The 24,497-nt window shown below is 37.2% G+C and overlaps 2 protein-coding genes across 7 annotated transcripts in view; one reads left to right on the top strand and one right to left on the bottom strand.

Annotated features, from left to right (window-relative positions):
* Nucleotides 1-17,903, top strand: part of LOC107041066 (RING finger protein 44) — a 26,530-nt gene extending 8,627 nt beyond the window's left edge. For 4 of the 5 annotated variants that reach the window (XM_015261432.2, XM_015261430.2, XM_015261429.2 and 1 more), the window contains 9 exons: nucleotides 4,256-4,804; nucleotides 6,641-6,863; nucleotides 8,239-8,326; nucleotides 8,398-8,483; nucleotides 9,194-9,808; nucleotides 9,978-10,160; nucleotides 10,798-11,081; nucleotides 11,810-12,116; nucleotides 12,565-17,903. In XM_015261432.2, coding sequence (XP_015116918.1) covers nucleotides 4,581-4,804; nucleotides 6,641-6,863; nucleotides 8,239-8,326; nucleotides 8,398-8,483; nucleotides 9,194-9,808; nucleotides 9,978-10,160; nucleotides 10,798-11,081; nucleotides 11,810-12,116; nucleotides 12,565-12,639 — 2,085 coding nt within the window. In that variant the 5' untranslated portion in view covers nucleotides 4,256-4,580 and the 3' untranslated portion in view covers nucleotides 12,640-17,903. The remainder of the gene's footprint in view (nucleotides 1-4,255; nucleotides 4,805-6,640; nucleotides 6,864-8,238; nucleotides 8,327-8,397; nucleotides 8,484-9,193; nucleotides 9,809-9,977; nucleotides 10,161-10,797; nucleotides 11,082-11,809; nucleotides 12,117-12,564) is intronic. The other variant, XM_015261434.2, reaches the window with a different exon arrangement.
* Nucleotides 17,799-24,497, bottom strand: LOC107041065 (coiled-coil domain-containing protein 186). Of its 2 annotated transcripts, XM_015261427.2 has the most exons (8): nucleotides 24,118-24,497; nucleotides 23,129-24,047; nucleotides 22,236-22,506; nucleotides 21,079-21,482; nucleotides 19,918-20,725; nucleotides 19,779-19,802; nucleotides 19,003-19,152; nucleotides 17,799-18,403 (listed from the first exon to the last, which is right to left on the bottom strand). In XM_015261427.2, exons 1-8 carry the CDS (start codon nucleotides 24,218-24,220, stop codon nucleotides 18,326-18,328), a joined length of 2,757 nt encoding a protein of 918 aa, XP_015116913.1. In that variant the 5' UTR covers nucleotides 24,221-24,497; the 3' UTR covers nucleotides 17,799-18,325. The 2 variants fall into 2 exon arrangements, with proteins under 2 accessions (XP_015116913.1, XP_015116914.1); XM_015261428.2 differs by lacking the exon at nucleotides 19,779-19,802.

Here is a 24,497-nt window from a genome sequence, read left to right as displayed (position 1 = left end):
TAAGCGGAGAATGGGTGCTTTTTTAAAATACAGTCAACTATTGTCCCCTATATCCAGTGGAGTCAGTCATGCTGGCTACATGCATGCACCAACACGCGGCTGCTAATGTTTAGTTACAATCGATCCGGCCTATATGTACTGTAGAAACATGGATCGGTACGCTCAGCGTGTACACACACACCACACCGGAAATGCCGTTCCTGTGACGGGATTCACATTTTGATATTTCGTCTCCTTATTTGACTCTCTCGACCTAAAATTTGTGGGGGAGGTTGGGGTAAAATGGACACTTTTGACTTTTTTTAAAAATGTGATTGACGGGTTGAAATGTTGATAAAATGTCATATTTTTTTTCATCGCCAAGAACAATTCAGTAACGAAGTGGTAAAGCGGTTTAAGTCGACTCATCTCCCACTGGAGTTTTTGAGGAATATTTCCGAATCTAAGGGAGATAGCGAAATTTTCATAATCATATTTGTTGTAGCTCTCAATCGGCTCTACAAAAAAGGTTACAATAAAAAATTTTCTATCTCCCTTAGATTCCGAGATATTTATTGAAAACTGGCCAATAGTAAAAATTAATTTATACCGGTTTACCACTTCGCTACTGAATTCTTTCCCTTTGGGATGAGCCTAAACTGCGCCCAATTGATAAATTTGTTTCTCAGTTATGAGTAATTAAAACAAAAGTTTGAAGTGCCCGTTTTACCCCACTCTCATCTATTATTTTTCGCCGAAAAAGGGAAATAATTCATCAATTTTACGGAATAGTAGTTTAATGGACAATATGTAGTTAATAATAATCGTTATTAATCCCGCGAGATTCGAATCGTTCTTCTTTTCTAAACTTTCCCTGTTGAGCCAGAGAAGTGGAAAAATCATTCCAAAAACGGCTGCGCTCCGTGAGAAATGACTCACCAGTCATTTTCGGTGAAATTTTTCCATCCTGTCACGTCTGTTTATTTGAATTTTTCTCCATAAAAATGAAAATAAAAAGAGGAAGACATCAGCTGCAGACCTTATGTCGTAGACTCGGCGATCACCGCGTGGGTAGGAGGGTGGGGCAGGTGGTGTGCTCCGACGACGCTCCACCTGGGCCTCCACGTCCCAAGTTAAAGACTCATAGGTATATATTGCCCATAAAAGAAACGGTATACCTAAATGTGTACCCGGGAGTCCCCTGGACTCCCCTTTCTCATCCACACATTCGACTGGCATTTCTGTTCAACGAGAGCCAGAATTACCCCTCATTTTCCTACCTCAAGGCTCATTTTTATAACTTTTTTCGAATCCTCTTTCCCTCTTTTATCCTCACTAGAACAGGGCGCGAGCGTATTGTTTTCCATGGGTGCCGAAATAGTAAAACCTTACAGGTTCTCACTACACTGATAGAATGATTCATTTATTCCAAACGAGATTCTTTAACTATTAACGAATGGTAGAGTTGAATATGACCAAATGAATATTCGTTAAGAGTTAACGAATGGTTCACTCGAATGGCGAAAGTCAAGTCAAAGAAGGCTCCTCAAATGTACATTCGTTAACTATTAACGAATGAACATTTGGTGGGGCCGAATAGACCCTAACCTCCAACTAAAATCCATTCGTTAACAGTAACTAATCCGTTCTATCAGTTTATCATTAATTTTTATATCGAAAATAATGCAGAAACAATGAACGGTTTCAACAATGTTTTTCGCAATGAGAATTTCATTGTTGAATCATTTATTCGGAATCGTCAGAATTCCCTTCGTCTTCGTTTCTCTTCTGCTTTTTGCGTTCTTTTTTATTTTTTACGGATGTATTATGTATTATATAGGGGAGGGTGGGGTCAAATGGACACTAGACTTTTTTAAAATTATTCATAACTCAGAAACGAATTTATTAACTGAGCTCAGTTTAGGCGCGTCACGAAGGGAAAGGATTGGTCTTTGTATTGAAAAAAAAATTATTAAATTTTATCGGCATTTCAACCCCTCATTAACATTTTTAAAAAAGTCAACAGCGCCCGTTTTACCCTAATCTCCCCTACATATGGCAGATTCTCCCAAATGTTGTCCTGGCTTTCCTCGCGGCATTTTTTCATTGTTAAAAAAAATTAATTATAAAATCAGTAGCGAAGCGGTAAAGCGGTTCAAGTCGATTTTGCCTATTCTTCAGTTTTCAAAGAATATCTTACAATCTAAGGGAGATAGCAACATTTTTGACATGACCTTTTCTGTAGCACTCGATTCGCTCTGTAAAAAAGGTCATTACAAAAATTTCGTTATCTCCCTTAGATTCGGAGATATTCCTCAAAAACAGAGATACGAGCTGAGTCGACTTGAACCGTTTTACCGCTTCGCTGCTGAAATATATATTTATAGTATATATAGTTGTATTATATACTATACATCGTATATATTATGTAATATATACATATATACTATTGTATATATATTTTTTTATTACACTAAGAAATGAATTTTTTTTTTACAATTACTGCGAACAAAAGATTACAGTAGATCAAAAAAATCACATAGACATCACATTACACGACTTGATAAGCGGACTAGAGGCTTCAAAATCGTTACACGGAATTTTTTTAAAGTGGATTTTTGAGTCATGGTAGTCGATTTGACCCGAACCACAAGAACTAATAGCACAACTACGTGCGGCCGGGTTTCAGCGTGAAATCACCGAGACGATTTCACTGATAACGCAACACTGAAAGTTTGAATGAAATACTGAATAGGTTCCATGTTCTTTCAAAAGAGTCATAACGATTTCCCCGATAGGCTCAATACCCAAGCAAAATGGATAATTATTCTTTGGAATATTTTGAATTACTCGACAAAAAAAGCTCCGAATCCGCTTTAATTTCTCAGAATCTATTTGGTCCGCCTTGTTCCATTCATCCAACAATGGGGCATATTTCCAGTGAAAAATTATAAACGATGAATTGAATTTTGAATTTTCTGATCCGGGGAAAACCCTTACTATACAATCCAAGGGGAATATAAAACTGGGGAGAATTTTCTCTCTACCTGATCCACCGAAAAGGGACTATTGTTGCTGTCCGGACGTCTATCAAGTCCTTCTTTATATGCCAGGGGCCCTCGATGGAGGCAAAAGCCAACAGTTTATTCACGGTTTTACCCAGCGCTAGAGCCACATACCTGGAGCATAGTGAGGGTAGAAAATGGCACCCGCATGTGAGTTCGTAGAAATGAAAGAATAACAAAAATTTAACGAAATCCCCTCTCCGCCCACAAGTCAAAATCGTTCGTGGGAAAAATGCATTCGACATTTTTCATTAATTCACTATTCTCCACTTTCGTTCATTCTTTGATGAAAAAAAAAATTACCGAAAAAGAGTGGAATTTAGTGGAAAAAATAGGGAGTAATGTTCGAATTTGTTGTCATGTATTCTCGGGGATATCGAAGTAGAGTAGACAGGCGAAAAATGATTTTATGAAAATAACTTCCGCATTGGGAGTAAAAAGTTTATCGACATTTTCAATCGAGTTTTTTAAATTTATTTTTATTCCAGTCAAGTTTAAAGGTAAACTGGTTTTCTCCCGTCTGCTGCGTTTGAAACGCACTGGGCGTCAAGTGGAAGTGCAGAGAGAGAAAGATAGAGTGAGAAATAAAAGGGAAAGAGGGGGATAAAAATATATGGGTACTAAATTGCTAGCCAAAAGCAACGGGGCCCTGAATTCCGGTCCACTTAATCGTTTCCCTGGATTTTTGGGACGCGAACGTTCTCCCCGGCTCCCAAGCGGATTCTCAAAAAGCCGCCTGAATAACTAACCCAAATGTATACATGCGAGGAGAGAGCCTTGAATATAAAGAGAGAATAGAGAGAGATCCCCTTTCAGCCTGGAAACATCAATTTTCTCAGGGCTGCTATAACCTGCATCACGCTCGTCTGGCCCTCCTCGATCATTCCCTTTTCTTTCATTTTTTTCCCTTCGCCCGAGTGTTGGTAATTCTGTTAGAATGCATCTCACTGTATATTTTTTGGAATTTCCAAACAACTGTGCATGACATGAAATTCTCTTCTGTTGCATGAATACTGAAATTTCAAAATTGAATAATTAGACATTGAAAACGACTGAACAAAGGGGCGAGGATCGAGAAAGCGCGACGAAGGAAATAAGAATAAACGAAGAAAATTATGAAGATACTGCGTCATTTGCATAGTTTTATTTTATTTAATTTTGTATGGAAGAAAATACGGTTAATGATATAGTGTGTATGAATAACTCGTCAGGTTGGCCCTCGGCAGCTGAGCGCAAAAATCATCGGCTCGCCTGAATTGAAAAAAAAGCCGTATATAATAAAAAAAGTGTTTGGAGAGAGTCAACTTTCGACGAAAAATTCAGGCACAGAGTTCTGTTTCTCTTCTGTGCCCTGTGGGTTGCCAACCGAGCCGTCCACGTCTCTTGAGAGAGTGTGGGAAGTGTACACGAAAGGGGGAGCGGCATAGGGAGGAAAAAGGCTTCGCTTGGACGTGGAAAAAAAAACGAGTGAGGAAGGGGAAGAGGGAGAGAGATAGAGGTAGATAGATTGTAAAAAAAAGAAAGAGAGAGGATAAAATGAACGGACCGGGTAATCATCAGCATCGGGGCATGGGTATGCAGGGCAGATACAGGAACGGCGGTGGTGGTGGTACAGGAACGGGGCCTATGACTCGTCCAGCCCCAACCCACAGCCGTTCTGGCTGGCATCCCCTCAGCCAGCATACACAGCACGGCCAGCTTAACCAGCAGTACAAGGAGTACCCCTATCGTCAGGGATCGTCGTCAAGATATCACAATGGGTACTCCCCTCTCTCTTTTCTTCCCATTAACATTTATTTACTGCAGAGAATAATTTTTTTTCTCCATTTGCTTTCACACATACACTAATTGTTTAACCTATTAAAAAATAGCGGTGAGTCATTTTGGGTAGGTCCCTTCGTCGCTCTTTCTAGGTTGCTCATTTCTTTTTGGTTACGATTCTGGGGTTTAGTTGAACATCGACAGGGGTATCGTGCAGCTTGGAAATTTACGAACTGGAAGTCAGCGAAGAGGTCAAACGGGTTATGTCAATTTAGTCTTTGGTTGAGTTTTCCGGGAATATTAACGAATTTACGGGAGATAGCGAAATTTTTGTGATAACCTTTTTTGTAGAGCCAATTGAGGGCTACAGAAAAGGTTATGAGAAACATTTTGCTATCTCCCTTAGATTTCGAGATATTCATTGAAAACTGGACAATGGCTAAGATCGACTTTAATCGTTTGACCACTTCGCTACTGAAGTTGATCGATGCATCAGTCATGTCGACTTTTTTTCAGTAGGAGAGGGTGGGGCAATGTGAGCGTCTGGGGTAAATGGACACTAAAAAAAATTGAGAACAATTTTTTTTTCAAAATCCAAATTTTTGAAAATTGTTTCATTGGGCAATTCTCATTGGACACCGGATAAATCCGGATAGGGTGGACTGAAATGGACGCAAAAAATTTTCAAAACAGTTTCAATAATCGAATTTTCAAACATTGCTTTTTGGCAAAGTCCTCAACCAAATAATTATTCAAGAGTGGGGTATAATGGACACTTTTGATTTTTTTGGGCAAAAAAAATTGGCAAAAATTTTGTTTTTGCTGAATTGCGGCAAACAGTCATTTTTCGACTGTTTCATTTTGCCCCACTCTCCCTTAGTTATCGCCTAAAAGTGGAAGATATGTTGTACTTTAGCATTTGCCTTTTGAAGTCAATCGAGTTTGATGCATTTTAGCTGTGTCCCTAGGCTGTGGGGTGTTGGATGCATTGGATTCCGTACGCGTGATGAACGTCACCATAGTTATTATCGTTGATAACTCACCTCAGTCGTTTAGCATGCATTTACATTGGTTTCCTAACGGTGGTCTGAACGTGTGATCATGAACAGAAAATATTTCCATTATGTTACTAATTTTCCTTCTTTCTTGTGTTTGACCTCTCCTCATGACATTACTCTCTGCATCATACTCTATGCTATTATTTAAATTATGCACTGTTATGTTTTGATGGAATAAGGGAGTGCAGGGCTCTGAGTGATTAACAGAAATAATTTTTAAATGAGAAAAATGCAGAATTGGATTCAGTTGCGAAGGGGTGGAACTGCGTCAGTTAATTCTGCCTTACCACCAGTTTTCGCGGGATAGTGACATTTTCCTGAGGATTTTTTTTGTAGCGATAAAGCAGAGAGACGAATTTTTTTAAGTTCAGAATTTTGTCAGAAATCGATTTCATGCTTTAAAAATAAGGTTTCCGATAGTTTAAACAATTTCAATGATTTTTTTTATCAACAACGAATGCTTAAAAAAATAATAATTCTGTGCAAAATGTAATTGGAATGATGCTCAATATTCACAATTTTTCTCAAATATTTCTCACGCAATTTAATTGACTAGTTGACTATATAGTGCGATCTGTAAAAGATAATTGGATATCCTCAACTACGAGAGAGTTTGGAAATTCCGAGATTTTTCCTGAAGACTAGAATCTTTTTTTTCGTTGGAGCAAAGTCGACTCAATCAGTTCCACCTATTCGCTGCTAAAATCATTTCCTTATTCCGTGCAGTCGGCAAATGTTTCATAATTCTTTATAAAAATTTCTCCTCAATTTTATCAGGGACTGTCCAGGTGTGGGGACGTCCTCAGGACCAGCAGGAAAGGAAGTCTATCACGGTGCGGTGGGTGGGCCCAGTGCTGGATACAAAGTGAATCCACAGCAACACAGCCAACAGTCACGAGGACAAGTGCCACAGCAGTCTCTACCATCGTCTCACTTTTCTCAGGAACAAACTGGCCCACCAACAAGTACCCCACCGCTACGCATCAACATTTGTGGACAAGTACGAAACCTATAATTATATATTAAGGGGAGACGGAACCCCTTTGTCTACATCAAATCTTAGAATTGTGTTTTCTCCTACAATTATTAATTTCTGTCTATGAAATTACTTTATCGACTCGATTATCGCATTGTTGAGTCAATGAAGTAGTTTAATGAATAAAAAATAATAATTGCAGGAGGCAACACAATTCTAAAGATTCATATAAACGCAGGGGTTTCCCCTTAAGGAACCCCTGTGTCTATATGAACTTTTAGAATTGTATTTTCTCCTGCAATTATTATTTTTTATTTATGAAACCACTTTATGGACTCAACAATGCAATGATCCAGTCGATAAGGTAATTTCGTAGATATAAAGTAATAATTGTAGGAGAAAACACAATTCTAAAAATTCATATAGACACAGGGGTTCCGTTTCCCCTTAAGGATGTTTAACCAAAATCGCAAGTACTTAAAAAAATTGATGTTTTTTTAAAGTGAGAGACGAAGACATTCCCGTCATTTTTGTACAAATTTCAATCCACCAACCCATGTCTATTTAGAAATGAAATAGACAAAATGCACCAAATGCATGCGCCAACATGCGCTCATATGGGATAGAATCATTCAAATATTTCCTCTTTTTGCCCCGGTACCCCAGATTTTTCTCTCGCCATTGGATTCAGTATGATTTTACACATTACCTAATATTTTTATTTCTATTTTTCGAGTCTTCTGGTAGGTGAATTATCAATTTGAACATGAATTTCGTAAGAGTCCGTGTACCAGGAAAAATTAGTTTATTCATTTCTGCCGAGACTATTGCGATTAATTTTTTTTTAACTAGAAAAGTCAGTTTTATATGTTCTGCTGTCAGCCGACAAAATTATAGAATTTTCCTTGACCATGAAAAAAAAACACTTGCCGACAATTTAGCGACACTGGCTTAACATCCTTAAGGGGTAACAGAATGTCGCTAATTTTCAAATTTTTTGAAGAAATTTCCTGTTGAAAGTTATCGATATTTTTACAAATCCAAGCGCATTAATCTCCAGGAAGTGATAATGGGAATCAATGTGCTTTGGGTTAAAAAAATATTAATCACTTCGAGCAGGGAATTTGTCTGGAAATTTCGAGGAAACGGTAGCCTTCTGTTACCCCTTAAATGACACAATAGGTTTTTCGTCATTTCGCCCGTAAGGCAGCGCTTCACAGCCGGTATGACAAAAAAAATCATTCGCCATACGGTCTAAAAAAATTATTCTAGCTCATATGATTGCAACCCTTGCCTTCGGCTCGGGCTGCAAAATCATACTCGCCAGAAAAGTTATTTTAGTCTAATGACGAAACATGCCATTTCGAAATATACTAATGATAGAATGCGGTCATAACAGGACAACACAATGAGAGGACCCCTTATGAACCTCAGCCCCAGCTTGGGAGCCGGTACAGTTGATATGGAGTATCGGAGAGCTACGCAAGGTAATTAATTGCGCCCCATGAATTCTCTGTAAGCGACGAATATTTCAATATTCTATTGTGTTCGTTTTTAGCATCGAATCAGTTACCCCTTAGTCCAGTCCAGATACAGCCCTCACCGCCGTATTACAGGCAACCTAGTCAGGACGACGGAAGAAAGGTAAATTTACGAAATAATAATCATGATAATCGTTTACCTGTTCTTTTATTGAGAGAGGGTTCCCCCTGGGAAAAAAAATTTGTCGTTTTTTGCAGAAAACAATTTTAAAATACCTTTTTCTGCACGATTTTTACAGAGGAATCTTGTTCTGGGATTTTTATGTTTTGTAAACAGATATTCAACTTGAATAAAATCCCCAACGTAGAAGTACGAACTATTTCTATTATGTTACGAACTATTTCTGTTATGCAAAAGGCCTCGTTACCACTTAAACTAAGAAAATTCGAAAGAGATAAAATTCTGGGATAATAGAACCTTAATTCAAAATTGGGCGAGTCGAGGTGTCATTTTTAATACGAAAAGATTTCTAACCATGAGTTGCTTAATTCAACAATCACCAATTAAAAAACGAGAATTTTTTTGATTTAAGAACTCAAAAGTTCTGAGTTCCAGAGCCAATTGGTCCTCAACACACCGTTGATCGACATAATAACTAATAAGAAAGATTTTGGGAAATTATAAAAAAACCAATACCGATCTAGATCGTATAGACGACAAAGCAAATTTTTTAATGTTGAATTTTCGCTTACAAAAAAAATCTCAGAAGATCTCAGAATGAGATTTTATTTTTATTCAATTTTTTTATCCTTTCCAAGATCTTGCACAATAGTTGAACCTAATGATTCATAGAGTACGAAAAACAATTTCAGAGTGAATCACCATCGCGAAAACGTCGCAGAATATCTCGCAACGGTGCAGTACCAGGATTAGACGTACAGGAAGCGGCGCCTTCAGCCCCAACCCCGCCATTACACACAAATCCCGGACCTTGGGAATTACCCCCAGCCCCCCAACGTAGATCACCCCGTAATCACATGAGCACAAGGGGCAGCCCACCAATACGTAATCGTTACCCACGTTATTCCGATTCATTTGCCCTCTCTTATCCATTCATACCCGGAATGCATAATTCCCATCCAACAATTCATAATTCCCATCATGGAATACATGGACAACACCACACTATTCACAATTCTCATCACAGTTTACACAATGGTCATCACAATATACACAGCGCCCATCATAACATACACAATGCCCATCAGAGCCATCCACATCATCCAGTTGCCACTGGACATCACCCAAATCAGGGTACAAATGGCCCTGTTGTCGTTGAAGTTGGACAAGTTGGTGTGTCCAGTCTTGGGGTTACTGTCAGTGGTGAGCCAATCTGGCATCCACAGGCAACTGGATATCGAATCCCATGCCAACTCCATGGAATTTATGCCCCAACGGGGGCGCATGCCTTTGCTCATTCGTGCCAGGTAAAAAAATCATTCAGTTTTCCCTGTGAACTGAGAGAAAACAAACATTGGCTCAAGCCAGTCTCACTGTTTTCTCTCAGTGCTTTCTTGGAAGAAAGAAAATATCTGTTTGGACATGTTGGGCTATGAAGTATATGTAATGTTTGAATATATATTTTTTATTCCGCAGGTGCCACATCACCATCATCATGGCCACTATTCCACAGGCCATCCAGGCCACAGTCTGATTGGCGCTGCCCCGAGGGGCTATCCTACCCCTCCGGGCGGCCCTGTGGCTGCCCTACATCCGCATCCACCACCACCACCCGTCCATGCCCCTCATTATCCAGCCCATCATCAATTATCACAACAGGTAATTGAAAAACTCTGTAGACACTGAATTTTTGCTATCGATCGACTTTCACATTTACTAATTTTTCGTGAAAATAATGGGGAATCCACTGAGATGTTAAAATACAAAGTTTGGAGATTATAACACCCTGGGGGGGGTCAATTTCTCCTGAATCGAAAAATTAAATGGCGAAAAACATTGAAAAAAATCGGAAATTTTGTCAATTAGTTGCTGTTCGTCCATTCATCCTTTTAGCGAGCCATTAGTCTTTGAGAAAGAGCTATTTGTTCTTAAATCGTCTTCGGATTGCAACAATTCAGTAGCGAAGTGGTCAAACGGTTTAAGTCGATTTTGGCTATTGGCCAGTTTTCAGTGAATATCTCGAAATCTAAGGGAGATAGCGAAATTTTTCCCATGACCTTTTTAGTAGCACTCCATTTGCTCTACAAAAAAGGTTATTATGAAAATTTCGCTATCTCCCTTGCATTCGGAAATATTTCTGGAAAACTCAACTAAAGACTAAATTGACTTAAACCGTTTGACCACTTCACTACTAAATTTACTTCCAAAATATTTGTCTCGATCTCTTTTCAATCTTTTGTCAATCGATGAAAATGTGCATTCACGTTCACATTGAATTTTCTTTTTCTATCCTCAGAGGGAAGTTGATTTGGAGTTGATTGAGAGTCATTTACACCACCGTCAAATGGCTAATGGTGGACCACCGATGCCCCTACCTCACTCTTACTCGCCTCCAGCGCTCGCCCAAGTCACGACACCACCACCGATATTCCTACCTGAGACTCGAAGCAATCAACTGGAGATGCTGCAATCACGTACACGAAGAGCAACCACTGGCGGCCGAAGACAAAGGACAACCAGATGGCGAGGAACACCACCGATACCCCCCACCGGTTACTCCGGGCTACTTCTTCACTTCCTGTGAGTCCCATTAATTCTACCTATTTCGCGGAAAAAAAAAGGTTTCTAGTTTCCAGAATCAACTTACTGATTTTAAGAAACTCGTGATGTTAGAAGACATTGCACTGGGAGTAAGGTATTGATTAGTCAATTTCAGGAAAAATATCCCTAAAAACGTATTTACTTATTTCAAGTAAAAAAATCCTTGAGGTCCGGGTGAATTATCTTTCGAACGTGATCTTGGTTGGTTTTTTTATTTTTATAATTTGAATGGTCTTCAACTATATATTCAGTTTACATAGCTCTAGAGTCTCCAAAAATTATAATTGTACAATGAAAAAAACGTTGGAAAAAGGTGAACATTTTCAAGGAGCATTTTTGAATAATATTGGGAAATAAACCCAATAGAGAGGAAAGTGCAAATTAATAATTTAATGTATCTAATGGCTGTTAGATCGTCATTTGTCCTAGTAGTCAATGGCTGTCAGTTCGTTAGTTCAAATAAAAGTAAATATACTAGATTCGAGTAAAAATGACTAAGAATTAGAACTTGTTGCTTTGACTTTCAGGAAAAATTTCCTTCAAATGAGTGAAAATTTCACTTATTTTCACGATTTTTTGTTCGCATAATTTCAGAACGTCAGTGTTATGAAATTCAAAATTTTTTTACTGGAAACTAGCAACTTTTTTTTTGTGTGTTGTTCTGCAAGATGTCGGACATTTATTTTTTCTCTTTTTCCCAAATTCAGAGCCATGTTCAGCAATCCACCACTGTCCCCATACAATCAAACTGAGCTATCGTCACCGGAGTCTGCTGAAACCGAAAATTACGAGGCACTACTTTCACTAGCTGAGAGACTCGGTGAGGCTAAACCAAGGGGTCTTACGCGGGCCGAGGTGGAACAATTACGTTCGTACAAATTCAACGCTGAAAATCCTCATGGGGATCAAACAAACTGTGTTGTTTGCATGTGTGACTTCGAGGCACCACAAATGTTGAGGGCTCTACCGTGCTCTCACGAGTTCCATGCCAAGTGCATTGACAAATGGCTCAGGGTAATTAAGACAATTTTCCATGATAGATAAAAAAACAATAGATCTAGATTGTTTTATTCAATTTATCCTGTTGTTTTTAGTTTCGTCTGATTGGAAGACTAAAGAAAAAAACCTCAGGAGATTGAAAAAAGAATCAGTAGCGAATTGGTAAAACGGTTTAAGTCGACTGATCTCCCAGTTTTCGTTTTTGAGGAATATTCCCGAATGTAACGAAGATAGCGAAATTTTCGTAATTACATTTGATGTAGCTTCCAATCGGCTCTACAAAAAAGGTTTTAAAAAATTTTTTGCTGTCGCCCTTAGATTTCGAGATATTCATTGAAAACTGGTCAACAGTCAAAATTGACTTGTACCGTTCGCTACTGAACCACTTCGCTACTGAACTGAAACACACTATTGTGAAAAGTAATTCGTTATTTTTCAATTGCATTTTTCTATGAAATTTCAGTCAAACCGAACGTGTCCAATTTGCCGCGGCGATGCCGGCGATATTTTCAGTAACAGTGGTACAGCAAGTGACTAACCAACGGTCGAGGCAGGACCTTAGCGGCATCAACCACAAAGATTGCGTGTGCCGATTGTTACATTACTGATTCGTGCAAATTCGTAAGTTGGATCTCAAGGAAGCTAACAAAAACGAACAAATGAGAGAGCAAATAAAATGGTAGAACTCTTATTTGCTAATAAAACCTTCAAGCCAAGTTTTGTATAATCAAATTGTTGAATCAATTGTATAGACGGGATATTTTGCTTTTCCGTTGTAAGACAAAACAGCCAATTCTTCGTTTACTCGGAGAACAAAACTATACGTGAGGATTTTTTGTCTTAAAGTTCGTTGATATTCAGATATTGCTCGCTTAGCTGTTGTGTGTAGTCCACAATTTTTGAGTTGATTATTACGTTATTATTTGTATTATCTACTATTAAATCGTCTCAAACTCAATGTCGTTAAACTCAGAGTCAATGTATATAAATTGCATATAATAAGGAAAGGAAAACAAATAGTTACACGTTCATGTGCACCGTAGATCTCTCTTTTTTTTCGTTATTCTTATTGCGTTTACACTTATATCTCTGCTTTGCACAGAAATATCATTTAATTGGATGAATAAAGTAACTCAGAATTTGTCAAAGTTGAGTATGAATACTTTTTGCTTATTAATTTCCTTCGAGTGCTTCTGGAGATGAGTAAATTGACATGGGAACCTCGGGCCATCTTTCACTACCTTCAATGTAGTCGATCAATTCAACATTATAATCTCAGTGTTACTTGGCTTAATTCATTCTTGTACGTTATTTGAAGAGAAATTTAGAAAATTTGTTACAGAGAAAAAAAAACGTAAGAAAGTAGAGAAATTTTTTTTCTTGTGCATCTACCTCCAGAAAATGATGAAGTATTTTTTTATGAATAGCCACTGAAGATACGAGACAAGCAATATATTACAGGTAAACGGAAATATTTCGGATTATTCATTGATAAAAATCATTGATCATTGGAATGAATTAATTTATGATAACGTTGGACTCAATAAGATGGCCGTTGGTGTTATAACAGAGCGCCACTGCCTGAGCTCTGTTGAAATTTAATTAACAATTTGGTCTCATTCATTATTTGTTCTCCTCGGGTGCCTTTGCCATACTAACCGCAAAAACAAAACAAGGTGACATAAAAACTTGTGGAACAAAAATGTAGAAAATTAATGAATTAACGAAGAACGAACACATAAACGAGAAATAGCTGAGAAAAGAAAAGTTATATATTAAATGCGCCTACGAGCAAGTGGGAAACCCATTGGAAAGGTACAAATGCCATATACGTAAAAACATTTTTTTCTTTCTAATAGGAAAAATGATAGGAACAAAAATCATTGCATCAACTGTACATAGGTGGAATTATTTGAATCAATTCAACTGAATTTTATGGGCTTCTAAATTAAATCGACGAAAGACCGAAAGTTGGTGAAAAAACATATCATAAGTTTGTTTTACTTTCACTTCTAATTTTAGCTTTTTTTAGTTTTTTATCTCTTCTAACATGATGACTAAAATCGACTGCTCCTAGGTACTATGAAAATTTGAAAGTTATGGAGGAACGATTGAGCAAGGGGCTGGCGTTCGATGAGAATGAGATTGGAGAGAAAAACTTGAATGAATTTTTGTTTTCTATTATTCTGTTGATGAGAGATAGTGTCATATTAATGTTGGCCCGAAGCCAAATGAACTGTGGATGCAATGTTGATACTGTGATACACTTTGTTTACTTCAAAACCTAATTTTTTAAATGTTTACTTCTCATTCATTGATTAATTGTCTCGGATTGAAATTAAAATCAAGTAGAAAAGCATCAATGGGGCAATACTGCAATGGCTCGTTAAACCCGCGAGATAAAAATGTGCAATCGAACAACAATAGTGTTTCAGAAGTAATAAAATTACTCGATCAATCTAGCGCTGTATATCCTATTAATTGTTCACTTGTAAATTCATTTTTTTTTTAATTTTGGGCTCGAAGATGTGCATGAAATGAGTTTATCCAGCTAGGTGCAGTATTGTGAAGCCGGAAATCCAACAAAATTACTGGTGATTTCGGAATTTTTCCCCTTTTATCGCCAAAATAATTCCACGCCCCTGAAAAGTGATGTATAATTATTGTGACAATCGATTTGTTGATTAATGGTGCTTTTTGGAAACCCTTGATTTAGTCATTTTGCAGCATGCAACGATGGGAGAAAATTGTTAGATCATTGAAGCAATAGGAACAGTTCAGTAATTTCAAAGACTATTAATCAGTTGATTTACCTCCTCTTTAATCTACAATTGTATTTCAATTGTTAATTTTTTTAGTCCATTTTAATGCCCTCAACGTCCACTGTTGCTGCTGTACAAGGATTTACTTGATTCCTTCTTTTAGATTGTAAGATTTAAATTGCAACTATCCCTCTTTTCATATGCGTTATTAGATGTTATGCGATAAACATTCGATTTCAGTTTTACTTTGTTGTTATTACTCAATTTACGTTTTGACGTCATTTGTCATTTACTAGAAAATAATTCATCACATAGCGAAATAACTGAAGAAAAATGTGTATAGGTGAATGTAGTTTTATTTGTTGGTAATTTTTTTCACTGACAAAGGTAGAGTTGTCATCTTTCGTTGTCAATGGAAATAATTAATTTCTCTTTCTTTTTCATTTATTAAGTTACATAGGTAATTAATCAACGCCTCGATTTATAGTGATACAATGTTTGTACAGACGCGGAAGACCATAACGATGCCAAACAATTATACGTTATTATACTGGCTATTATTACCATATTATTTGCTAAAAAAATTGATTAAAAAACATTACACAATTATTTTATTTCCTCAATTAATTCTTATCCTTTATTTTTTCAACGCTTTACAGCATGCTGTATTCCTCGCTATACGTTCACTAATCATTTTACATATTTTCTGAACTCACCATGTGATTAGATCATTAGGCAGACTGTAGTGAAATCAAATGGGACGATAAAAAGATCTCAATGCAAATATTGAAATACTGCAAACTAATTGGAAAGCACGGGATTTAATTGATTTTCCCATTCGTTTCATTGCAGAGTGCAATTGGCAATTGAAGATCAAAATAAGGTTGACTTACTGTGCCTGAAACTTAAAACATAAACGGAAAAATGCACGTATTTTCCAAAGCCTTTCTCTCGGAAATGCAAAAAAATCGAAGGAGAAAAATGAACGTATGCTATTCCCCACTGAAAGAGGGAAGGCGATAAACGATGGGGGAGAAAGGAAAAGAAGAAAAAAATAGACAACAATGATGAAAAAAAAACACAGTTGAAACATTCACGAAAATGAAAGGGAAGAGACAGAAAAGCATTTGGAATGTCTCTTTAAACGATATGTTCATATCCTGATTTTACGATTTGTGTGTGGTAGAATACCTCACAGAATTCATCCACTTTAAGTCGTTCACTTGCGTGCGTTTATCGTTTTGCTGGGGTGAGGTGAAATGGGCAATCTCTGAAGATAGATCCCCTTTAAGCTCACCCCTTCAAAAGCTCGCCTAGGCCACCGGGATTCACGGCCTCGATTTACTATAGACATTACTTGGGGTCTGTGGATGTGAGAGGGGGGTCTGGTCTGAGCCAAAATCAATTCTCGCGCGCCTAGGTATATATATTCGAGTTTGCGCGTTATTCTGACAGACCAGACTTTTTTGTATTTAAATTTTCTAGTTGAAGAGAATGATAACATGAATAGGCATGTTTTTTGAGGGACTTTGGTGAATTTCTAATGGTCCTTGGACCACTATTTTCATCTCATTTGGATTTGTTAGTTCTTGAAATCAATAGCGGAGAGTTAACACGATTCAAGTTCATTTTATTGCACCATTAGTGTTGATCATCTAATACTTTGAATAAATTCACGTTGAATTCATGTTCAATTATTCAAAAGTTTTGTCTCTTGGTTTAAAAACAAAAACGTTATTAATCCAAGAGTTTTTCTCACTTGAAATCAGTCGATTTTTATTACTGAATTTCAGGGATTTTCTTTCTGAAATTACGTAATCAGTTTACTACACTCAGTGCAATGCCTCCTGAAGCCATGAGTTACTTAGAATCAGTAACATGATTCTGGAACGTAGATTTTTCTCTCTGCGCAAAGAATAAACGTTTTTCGATTCAATACTGAGATGAATCGATCGAGTCATCGTTTTCCCCCATTTCGAAATGATAACCAACTTTTTTTTATTCCACTTCAACATTTGAAAATGTTAATCTTTCATTTTACCCAATGGTGCAATTGAATCAACCTCACTCCTCTGCACTCTCTGACTATCGATATAATTGTGAAACGGAAAGGGTATTAGTCTCGCTCTCATTAATTCACAAGGTAATATCGAAAATTCACGTAGAGCTTTAGAAATTCCTCGTTTTCAGCCATTCGAGATTGAAAAAATAATTCTCAACGAATCTCACAGAGTAAAAATCTCTAAAAATGTAGCATATGTGTGTATAACAAAACGCATTGTACAAAAAATATTCCCTTTCATGGTTTTCATTAGACAAGCACTAGGAATTATTGTGTTACGTATATGCGAAGCTCACTGCATAACGCCAAGAAAATGAATTACCAAAAACTCAAAACTATTTCTCATTCAATTGCGACTATGTATGGAAGTTAAACGATTTTTCTTGGATCGAGTTTAAAAAGAACTTATAAATAATATGAAGCAGATTAAGACAACATAGATGTAATGCCATTCATGTACATGTTGTTTAAATAATTGAATGTGTAAACAAAAGATGAAAAACCTAATTAGGCATTACTCCGAATGCGAGTTTCAAATTTTTTGAGAAAATTTAGATAATAGAGTTTTTACTGAGCTCATACAGCTTGCTTCGTCTTTTCACTATTCCGTTTGAATAATAATTTTTTGCTTGAGAAACAAAAAGAGAATAATGCGAACATAAAGTATGAAATTTTTATTTGAATTTTTCTATCAAAGCCTTTACCGTCCTAAGTACTGATGTATAATGTAAATGATGAAAAAAATAATAATAAGATGGAAAATTACTCGATCATCTGTAACCAGTTTGTAGAAATCTTATGGAAATGAAAAAACAATGAAAACAAAACCAAAGTTATGGTTAAATAATTGTGCAATAGAGCAAAAAAAAGATGAATTGTTCAACATGGAATTTATTCCTCTTTCTTCGTATTATCCTTGCGAAGCTGTTGTATTTATAATCCAATATAACGTACAATATACATATTTCCTTTTTAATACATATACACTGTTGAGTACATCAGTGGTGGTGTGTTTATCAATGAGGCCAACGAATACACAGTAATTTTTGACTACGTAATTACGAAATAAGTAGATATTGAAGAATTATTAAGTTAGAGGGAATGACAAATCATTGAGAGCACCAAAAATATACAAGGTAAGTACGTATGAATTCACTGTGACCCTACTTCGTTACATACATAATATAAAAAATATCTTTCAGCAAAGTAAAGGTAGTTAAAAATAAAAGGGAAATAAAAATAAATTAGATATCAAATAAAATAGCTCTGTCAATACTTTGTCTTCGTCTTGCCTGCGCTCATTCGTAGCTTCTGCTGAAGACTCGATTTCTTTTTCATTTGGAAGTTACTTTCTTTTAATACTTATGTCTGGATCAGTATTTTGTCTGATTTTCCGTTCATCATTTCGTTGATTTTTGTAACTGTTGATTTTTTATAGATAATCGAGCAATTTCTTCACCCAGGGTGTCGATGTTGTCCTGGAATGGAACAAAATGTTAACTTTTTTCATGAGAATGTAATGCAATTTTCAAATTATTTACTTTATTCTATTTTCTTTTGCCTCCGAATGAAAGTTTTGTCATCTTTGATTTCGACGATCATCTAATTTTGTCTGGAAATTACGTAAATGTTCATGACATTTACGTGAAGATATGTAATTTTTCGAAAATTTTTTATCAATCTTCACAGAACATGAACTAAAGTTGAAGCTGGAAATCTGAAATTTCGTCACTTAACTGGTGTTACTTTGGAGCACCTCACTTTTTCAATAGAGAGTTATTGTGGCATTTCATAAAACGCGTAAAACTTGGAATAAAAATCGGAGATTTTGGCTACTAATTTCTGTATTATTGAGTCACACTTGTGTACAAAATTTTATGTCGATCGATTCAATAGATCCTGATTCATTAGAACCATTGCTACAGATCCACTTGGAAGCTTATTACCAGTGGAATTGGTAGAGAAAAAAAAACGACTAATAACACATAAAGTAACGGTCACATTGCTTCTGTCGAATAAGCTTGCAACCCTGCGTGTTTATCCATAAATGAAGTCAACGAATGAGATTGGAACTGACCTTTAAAGTAATATTTTTCAACAATGCATCCTCAAGTACTGCCTGCAGCTTCTGATTGATCTCCAAAGACAATTCCAGCGTCATGTTGTCATCGGACACTCGGTGATTATAAACAGATGCCATTATTCCACCGTGTCTGGCTAATTCCGCCTAATGAGTTAACAAAAATAAAGAAAGTTAATCATCTTCAGCATTATTGTTGGAAGACTGCGAATGCTCGAGATTCTGAGAAATCCGGGGGGAATTGAATCTGAATAGTTTAATTGTAAGGCTGTCCAAATTACGTGAATTAATCTGAATTGCATCATTTAAATCGGTTGAACAGACTAATTTATCGGATAAACAGACTAATTCGAGTATTTAATTCGAATTTCAAATTTATTTTCATTATTCAATTCAAGTGATCCATTCACAATTCGTCCATATTTAGACAGAAAACCAAATTTTTCTAGTTTTTTCCAGAACCAAGTTACTGATTTCAAGAAACTCATGGTTTCAGAAAGTGTTGTACACTGAGAAAAAAAATATTTTTGCCTAATATTCATTTACTTCAGAGGAGAATTTTTTTTTTAAAGGGGAGACTCAACTCATAAATTAAAGATCGATTATATCTGTCTAAAAACTAATAATTAGTGGAAAAAATTAATAGCTCATTGGTCGTTTGCCAGGAGACGCTTAAAATATGAAAAATAGTCCAGGGCCTCCAATTTTTGAGCTACGGAATTTTTGTTTTCAAAATTTCCCTCTGACATAAAATATAGTTAGTCTTTACTTACGGCATTCCTTTTGCTCTTCAAATTCTTACGTATGCATTAAACACAAGAAGAATTGACGAATAAAGTCATGAGATTATGCTTACTTATAATTTAAAAAGTGTGAAGAGGCATCGGATCGATTGATTGAAAAAAAAAATACCTTATATCTATCTCGCTCATTGCTCCCCATGGCATCAAAATTTTCGTGCAAAATATAATTCTGTATAATTTTAGTTTTCTTCTGAAGTTCAGTGACGAGAGCCCTGGTGTGTTCCTCCAGGAAGTCGAGCTTCTCCGCTCGTCTGACGTTGACTCTCTGCATTTTCAGGAGTCTGTCAATCAACGAGTTCTTATCTAAATCGTTATAAGGCGAAGGCAATTCTCCATTGGTGCTATTTTCCGACGACGAAACCCCGTTCAAATGATCAGCTGCATTCAATGAAGTGTTAGAAGAGGTTCTAGGAGTTTGATCGAAGGATTTGGTTGGTGAAGATGCTTCATAAGACTCGAGCTTCTTCCTGCATTGTTGTAGCTCTCGAGTCATTTCTTTGATGGATCCCTGATGCTTCCTTTTAAGTACTAAGTTCTCTCCCTGGCTGTCCTCAAGCTTTTGGGATAAATTTTGCGCCAACTGCGTTTGCTCAGCCAGATGCCTAGCCAATATTTCACACTCTTCAATTCTTTTGCTGGTTTCTAGTGCAAGACATACTTCCAACGACTTCACTTTGGATTTCAGCCCAGTGATACTCTCTCGCAATGGTCCCTGTTCCTTTTCTAGCTGATTTGCCTTGGCCTCTATTGCTGTGAATTCAGACTGAAGTCGGACATTTTTATCTGTCAATTTTTCAGTGAATTCCAACATGTGGGCTTCACTCTGTCTACAGCAATCCATATCTGTTTGTAAATCTTGATTAACGAGACGTAGACGCTCGACTTCTGCTTCCTTCGAGGCCAGGCATTGTTCTTTGCTGTAAGAAGAATATTTTTTTTGTTTAGATTCAGTTTTTTTTGCAAAGATAATTCGTGGCATTCAATCCTTATTCGTTTAAGGGGCAGCTGCAATGATTTTTTTATTGAAAGTCATTACATTGAATGCAGAGTTGTATTTTCTTGCAAGTTTTTGAGATATCAAAGAATAACAATCTCTAGCTATTTTTGAAATTTTCATTCTTCAGAATGCGCCACTCATTGTAAAATGGTTTGGAAATGAATTTTTCGAATCCAGATTGCATGCATATATATTCTCTTGTAATATTATTTGACCCTTTAATTGGCTTTGGCTGTTGAGTAATTGAATGAGAAAATAAATGTCTAAACTTACTGAATAAGTTGAAGTTTCAGTGTCTCCAAATGTGAAATTTTGGCAGTCAGATCAACGATTTCCTTCTGCCTCTGGTCAGCAATGATCTTCAGGTTGCTCAAATTATTTTCATACATCAATCTTTCCTTCTCCAAGTCCTGAATTTTCAGACTCAACGAATTGTTCTCCTCGATAAGAACTTGCTGTCGATTCTTCAGGGATTCTACTTCTTTCTCCAGTTGCGATCGTAGCATTTCTTTATCCTCTGTCACATGGCGCTCGAGAATAAGTCGTGCCTGCTGCTCTTTCAATTGCTGATCAAGGGTTACCGCTTTGTTCTCCTCCGAGCGTTGGAATTGACGTATGGTCTCTTGGGAATCACGACGCACCTGTTCACACTCGTCCTTCATCTCGTTAATCCTTGCCTGAAAAATAATGGAGAACAGAAATTTTTCGTGACAATATTTTCACATTTTTTATACTTTTTTAGACGTTTCAAACGCTAATAGAGTAGAGGCTTCGTACAAGACACCTCTCTATAAGATACCTCGCGCTCCGAGCGCTCGAGGCTTATCCCCACTCTCGGCACTTTTATCGCCTCCCGAATGTTTATGTTCCGTGGGCTTCTCATAAGATACCTATGGCCCCGGTCATTTTTCAACGGGAAGAGAGTAGTTATAAGGATCAAACGGTGTTAAGGGTCAAACGGGAGGGACGAACGAAGTGATCATGAGGGTCCAATGACCTTAAGGGGGAGTCACACCACTTTTTTCAAGTAATGGAAATATACATCGATTTTTTTTCACTTTTCCCATCGAAAAATCGTAATTTTTCGTCTGTGATTATTCTCGAGTTCACCAACAATCCCCCAACATCAGCTGCCATTCTATCACGCGGGCTTATGTTTAGAGAGAAAAGGGAACGCGGGCGATACAAATTCAAAACATTAAACATATAAATTGATTAGTTATCGATATTCATTCAGTAAAAATGAAAATTTCATTGAATTCGGGCGCAACGAGTGAGGTATCTTAATAGTAACCCGCTGATCCCTATTTTTCTCCTCTCTATGGGAGCGCGTAGTGGGGGCATAGGGGTTCCCGGAATTCCACTCTCCTACTGTCCCTAAGGTATCTTATACGAAGCCTCTACTGTAATACGAAAATCAATGTATTTACCATTGCTTTGTCCAACTTCTGCTGCGTCTCTTTCAGCATTTCCATTTCTGTTTTCAATTTAGTTTGTGACCACTTCAATTTTACGTCCTTGACATTGACATCCTCCTTGAGCCTCTCAAATTCTTTCTGACATTCGACTAGCTCTTTACATTTTGTGTCTAATATTCCACAGATTCTTGTCCGTTCGCCCAATGCCTGTTTCAATTTATTCTGAAGCAATTCGTTATCTCTCGTCAAATCCTTCACCCTCTTCTCAGCTGCGTCCCTCGCTCTACGAGAATATTTGAGAATTATTACAAGTAAACTGAACATGAGTCTTATATTCTGTTACCACAAAAGAAAATATCGTGGAAAATTCATTCAAATTAAGCTTAAGGACATTTACACTGCTAATTCGAAGATTTTCAATCATGAAATTTGGTAATTCAATTGAGTCAGAAATATTGAAAGGAATTTATATATGTTCAGCGTCGTTGAATACGGGAGAATCGCCGTGGGTTTAAGGTGATTTTTAAATGAAATGGATTTTTCCCCAAAATTGCGACTTAACCCGTTTGATTTCGTTTCGAAAAAGGCATTAAATATATTTTAACAGACATTTTTTATAAACATTATTTCTTCACACTTCATGACATTTCTAGGCATTTCCACTCAAAATTAATAAATCGAAAAAAATCACGATTACAAAGCTTCCATTCGGAAGCAACGGAGAAAAAATCAGATGGTGCATCTATCTGTTCTCAGATTCTGCAATTAAAATAAGTCGAAAAGTTGCCACAAACTTCGCAATTCTCCAAATATTTACAAAATAATAATCCAAAAATTTTTGAGGGAATTTTTAGCAACTTCCCTCAATCAATAATAAAACTTATTTGGATCATGTTTTTTCTTACCTTTGTGTATCAATCAATTGTTTCTCCCCAACCGCAAATTTCATCACCATGCTTTCCCTCTCTCTGTTAGCGGCAGCATAATCTCTCTTCAATTCTTCCTGAGTTATCATCGCCATCCGTAGTTCCGTCGTCAAACGTTCAACAGTCCTTTCTCGATTTTCAATTTCGATTGGATCATTCTCCTCCTCCAACTTGCGATTTCGCTCCTCCAACTGTTTTATTCTCTCGACTAAAATCCATTTGTCTTCTCTCATTAGTTCCGAATGGGGGAGACTCGAGACGGCTTCCCCATTACTTTGAACGTTTTCAGGTTTAGTTTCACCATTAGTCATCGAAGAATCAACATGCAACGATAATGCGGACAGATCTTGAGTGGAAGTGCTATTTTTCCCTGAATTTGAAGGGTCCACAGTGATTTCATCTGAATTATCCGTTCCATTGCTATTGGGGGCTTCAGGTAACTTGCCAGTGACAATGTTCTGCATCGACCCAAATTTAATAGCATCCAAGTCGTGCAGTCTCTTTTTGTCATTCCCACCATATCGAGCCGCAATATGTTGAGGTAACAACGCCTTCTCCATGATATTCGTCGATTTCTCAGTTATGAAATTCAAGAAATTTCGACTTTTGTTGAGGAACTGGGCATTCGTCTGGATGAGGTTTATGGAATTGGTCGGCAGTGAGATTTTGACTAGCCTGCTGTCTTCAGAGAGGGACGATCTACGAGGGGGATTGCCAGTCGAACCCCTAGAGTCGAAATGATCTCGAATTCTGCGAACCTCGTTTTCCGCTGGATTTAAATTTTTGTCGACAGCAGCCACTGCATGCTCGTCAGAGTTTGGTGAACCTTGAGGTGTTCCATTTATCAACTCCAGAGCAGTTTCGAAAGCTGATGAATCAGGAGCAGGAGCGGGAGACGCTAATTACATGAAATCAATAATGAAGAGGTCTGTGGAAATGGAAATTGCAATGTCAATTTATTATCTCACCTGCGTCAGGGCGAAGGCCAGGGAACACATGACCTGGTGACACTTGCGAGGATCCCAAGGCCGCCACAACATCTTCACCTTGCTGACAGTTGGTCTCATCCATTTTTAAGAACGTAGAGTTTCTTTGGTGAAATAGGCGATGCCCTACACTCTTTAATCATAATACTTGCCGTTTCCTCGAGGACTCAACTATCATCGGAGCAATGGGTACATGTACTCGACATGATTTTATCAACTCTTGGGGTGAGGGTACCTCCAATTTTTACACACAAATTAGGCATTTAATCATTGCGGAATTAAAACGGACCCACGATTTTCTAATAACCTACAATCAGTTGAACGTCAGCTGGTCGTGTCAACAACTGTCAAAGTGTGACGCC

Source organism: Diachasma alloeum, unplaced genomic scaffold, assembly GCF_001412515.2.
Source record: "Diachasma alloeum isolate Michigan unplaced genomic scaffold, Dall2.0 Dall_scaffold_00354, whole genome shotgun sequence".
Classification (NCBI taxonomy): Eukaryota; Metazoa; Arthropoda; class Insecta; order Hymenoptera; family Braconidae; genus Diachasma; species Diachasma alloeum.
Note: the sequence above shows the minus strand (reverse complement) of the source record. Positions and strands in the feature narration are given on the sequence as shown.

Coding starts and splice junctions, on each gene's coding strand:
- LOC107041065 (XM_015261427.2), bottom strand. CDS start 24,220: ATGGATGAGACCAACTGTCAGCAAGGTGAAGATGTTGTGGCGGCCTTG. Junction 21,483..22,235: donor AGAAGTTGGACAAAGCAATG/GTAAATACATTG, acceptor ATTATTTTTCAG/GCAAGGATTAACGAGATGAA. Junction 19,803..19,917: donor ATGAGCGAGATAGATATAAG/GTATTTTTTTTT, acceptor TGCATACGTAAG/AATTTGAAGAGCAAAAGGAA.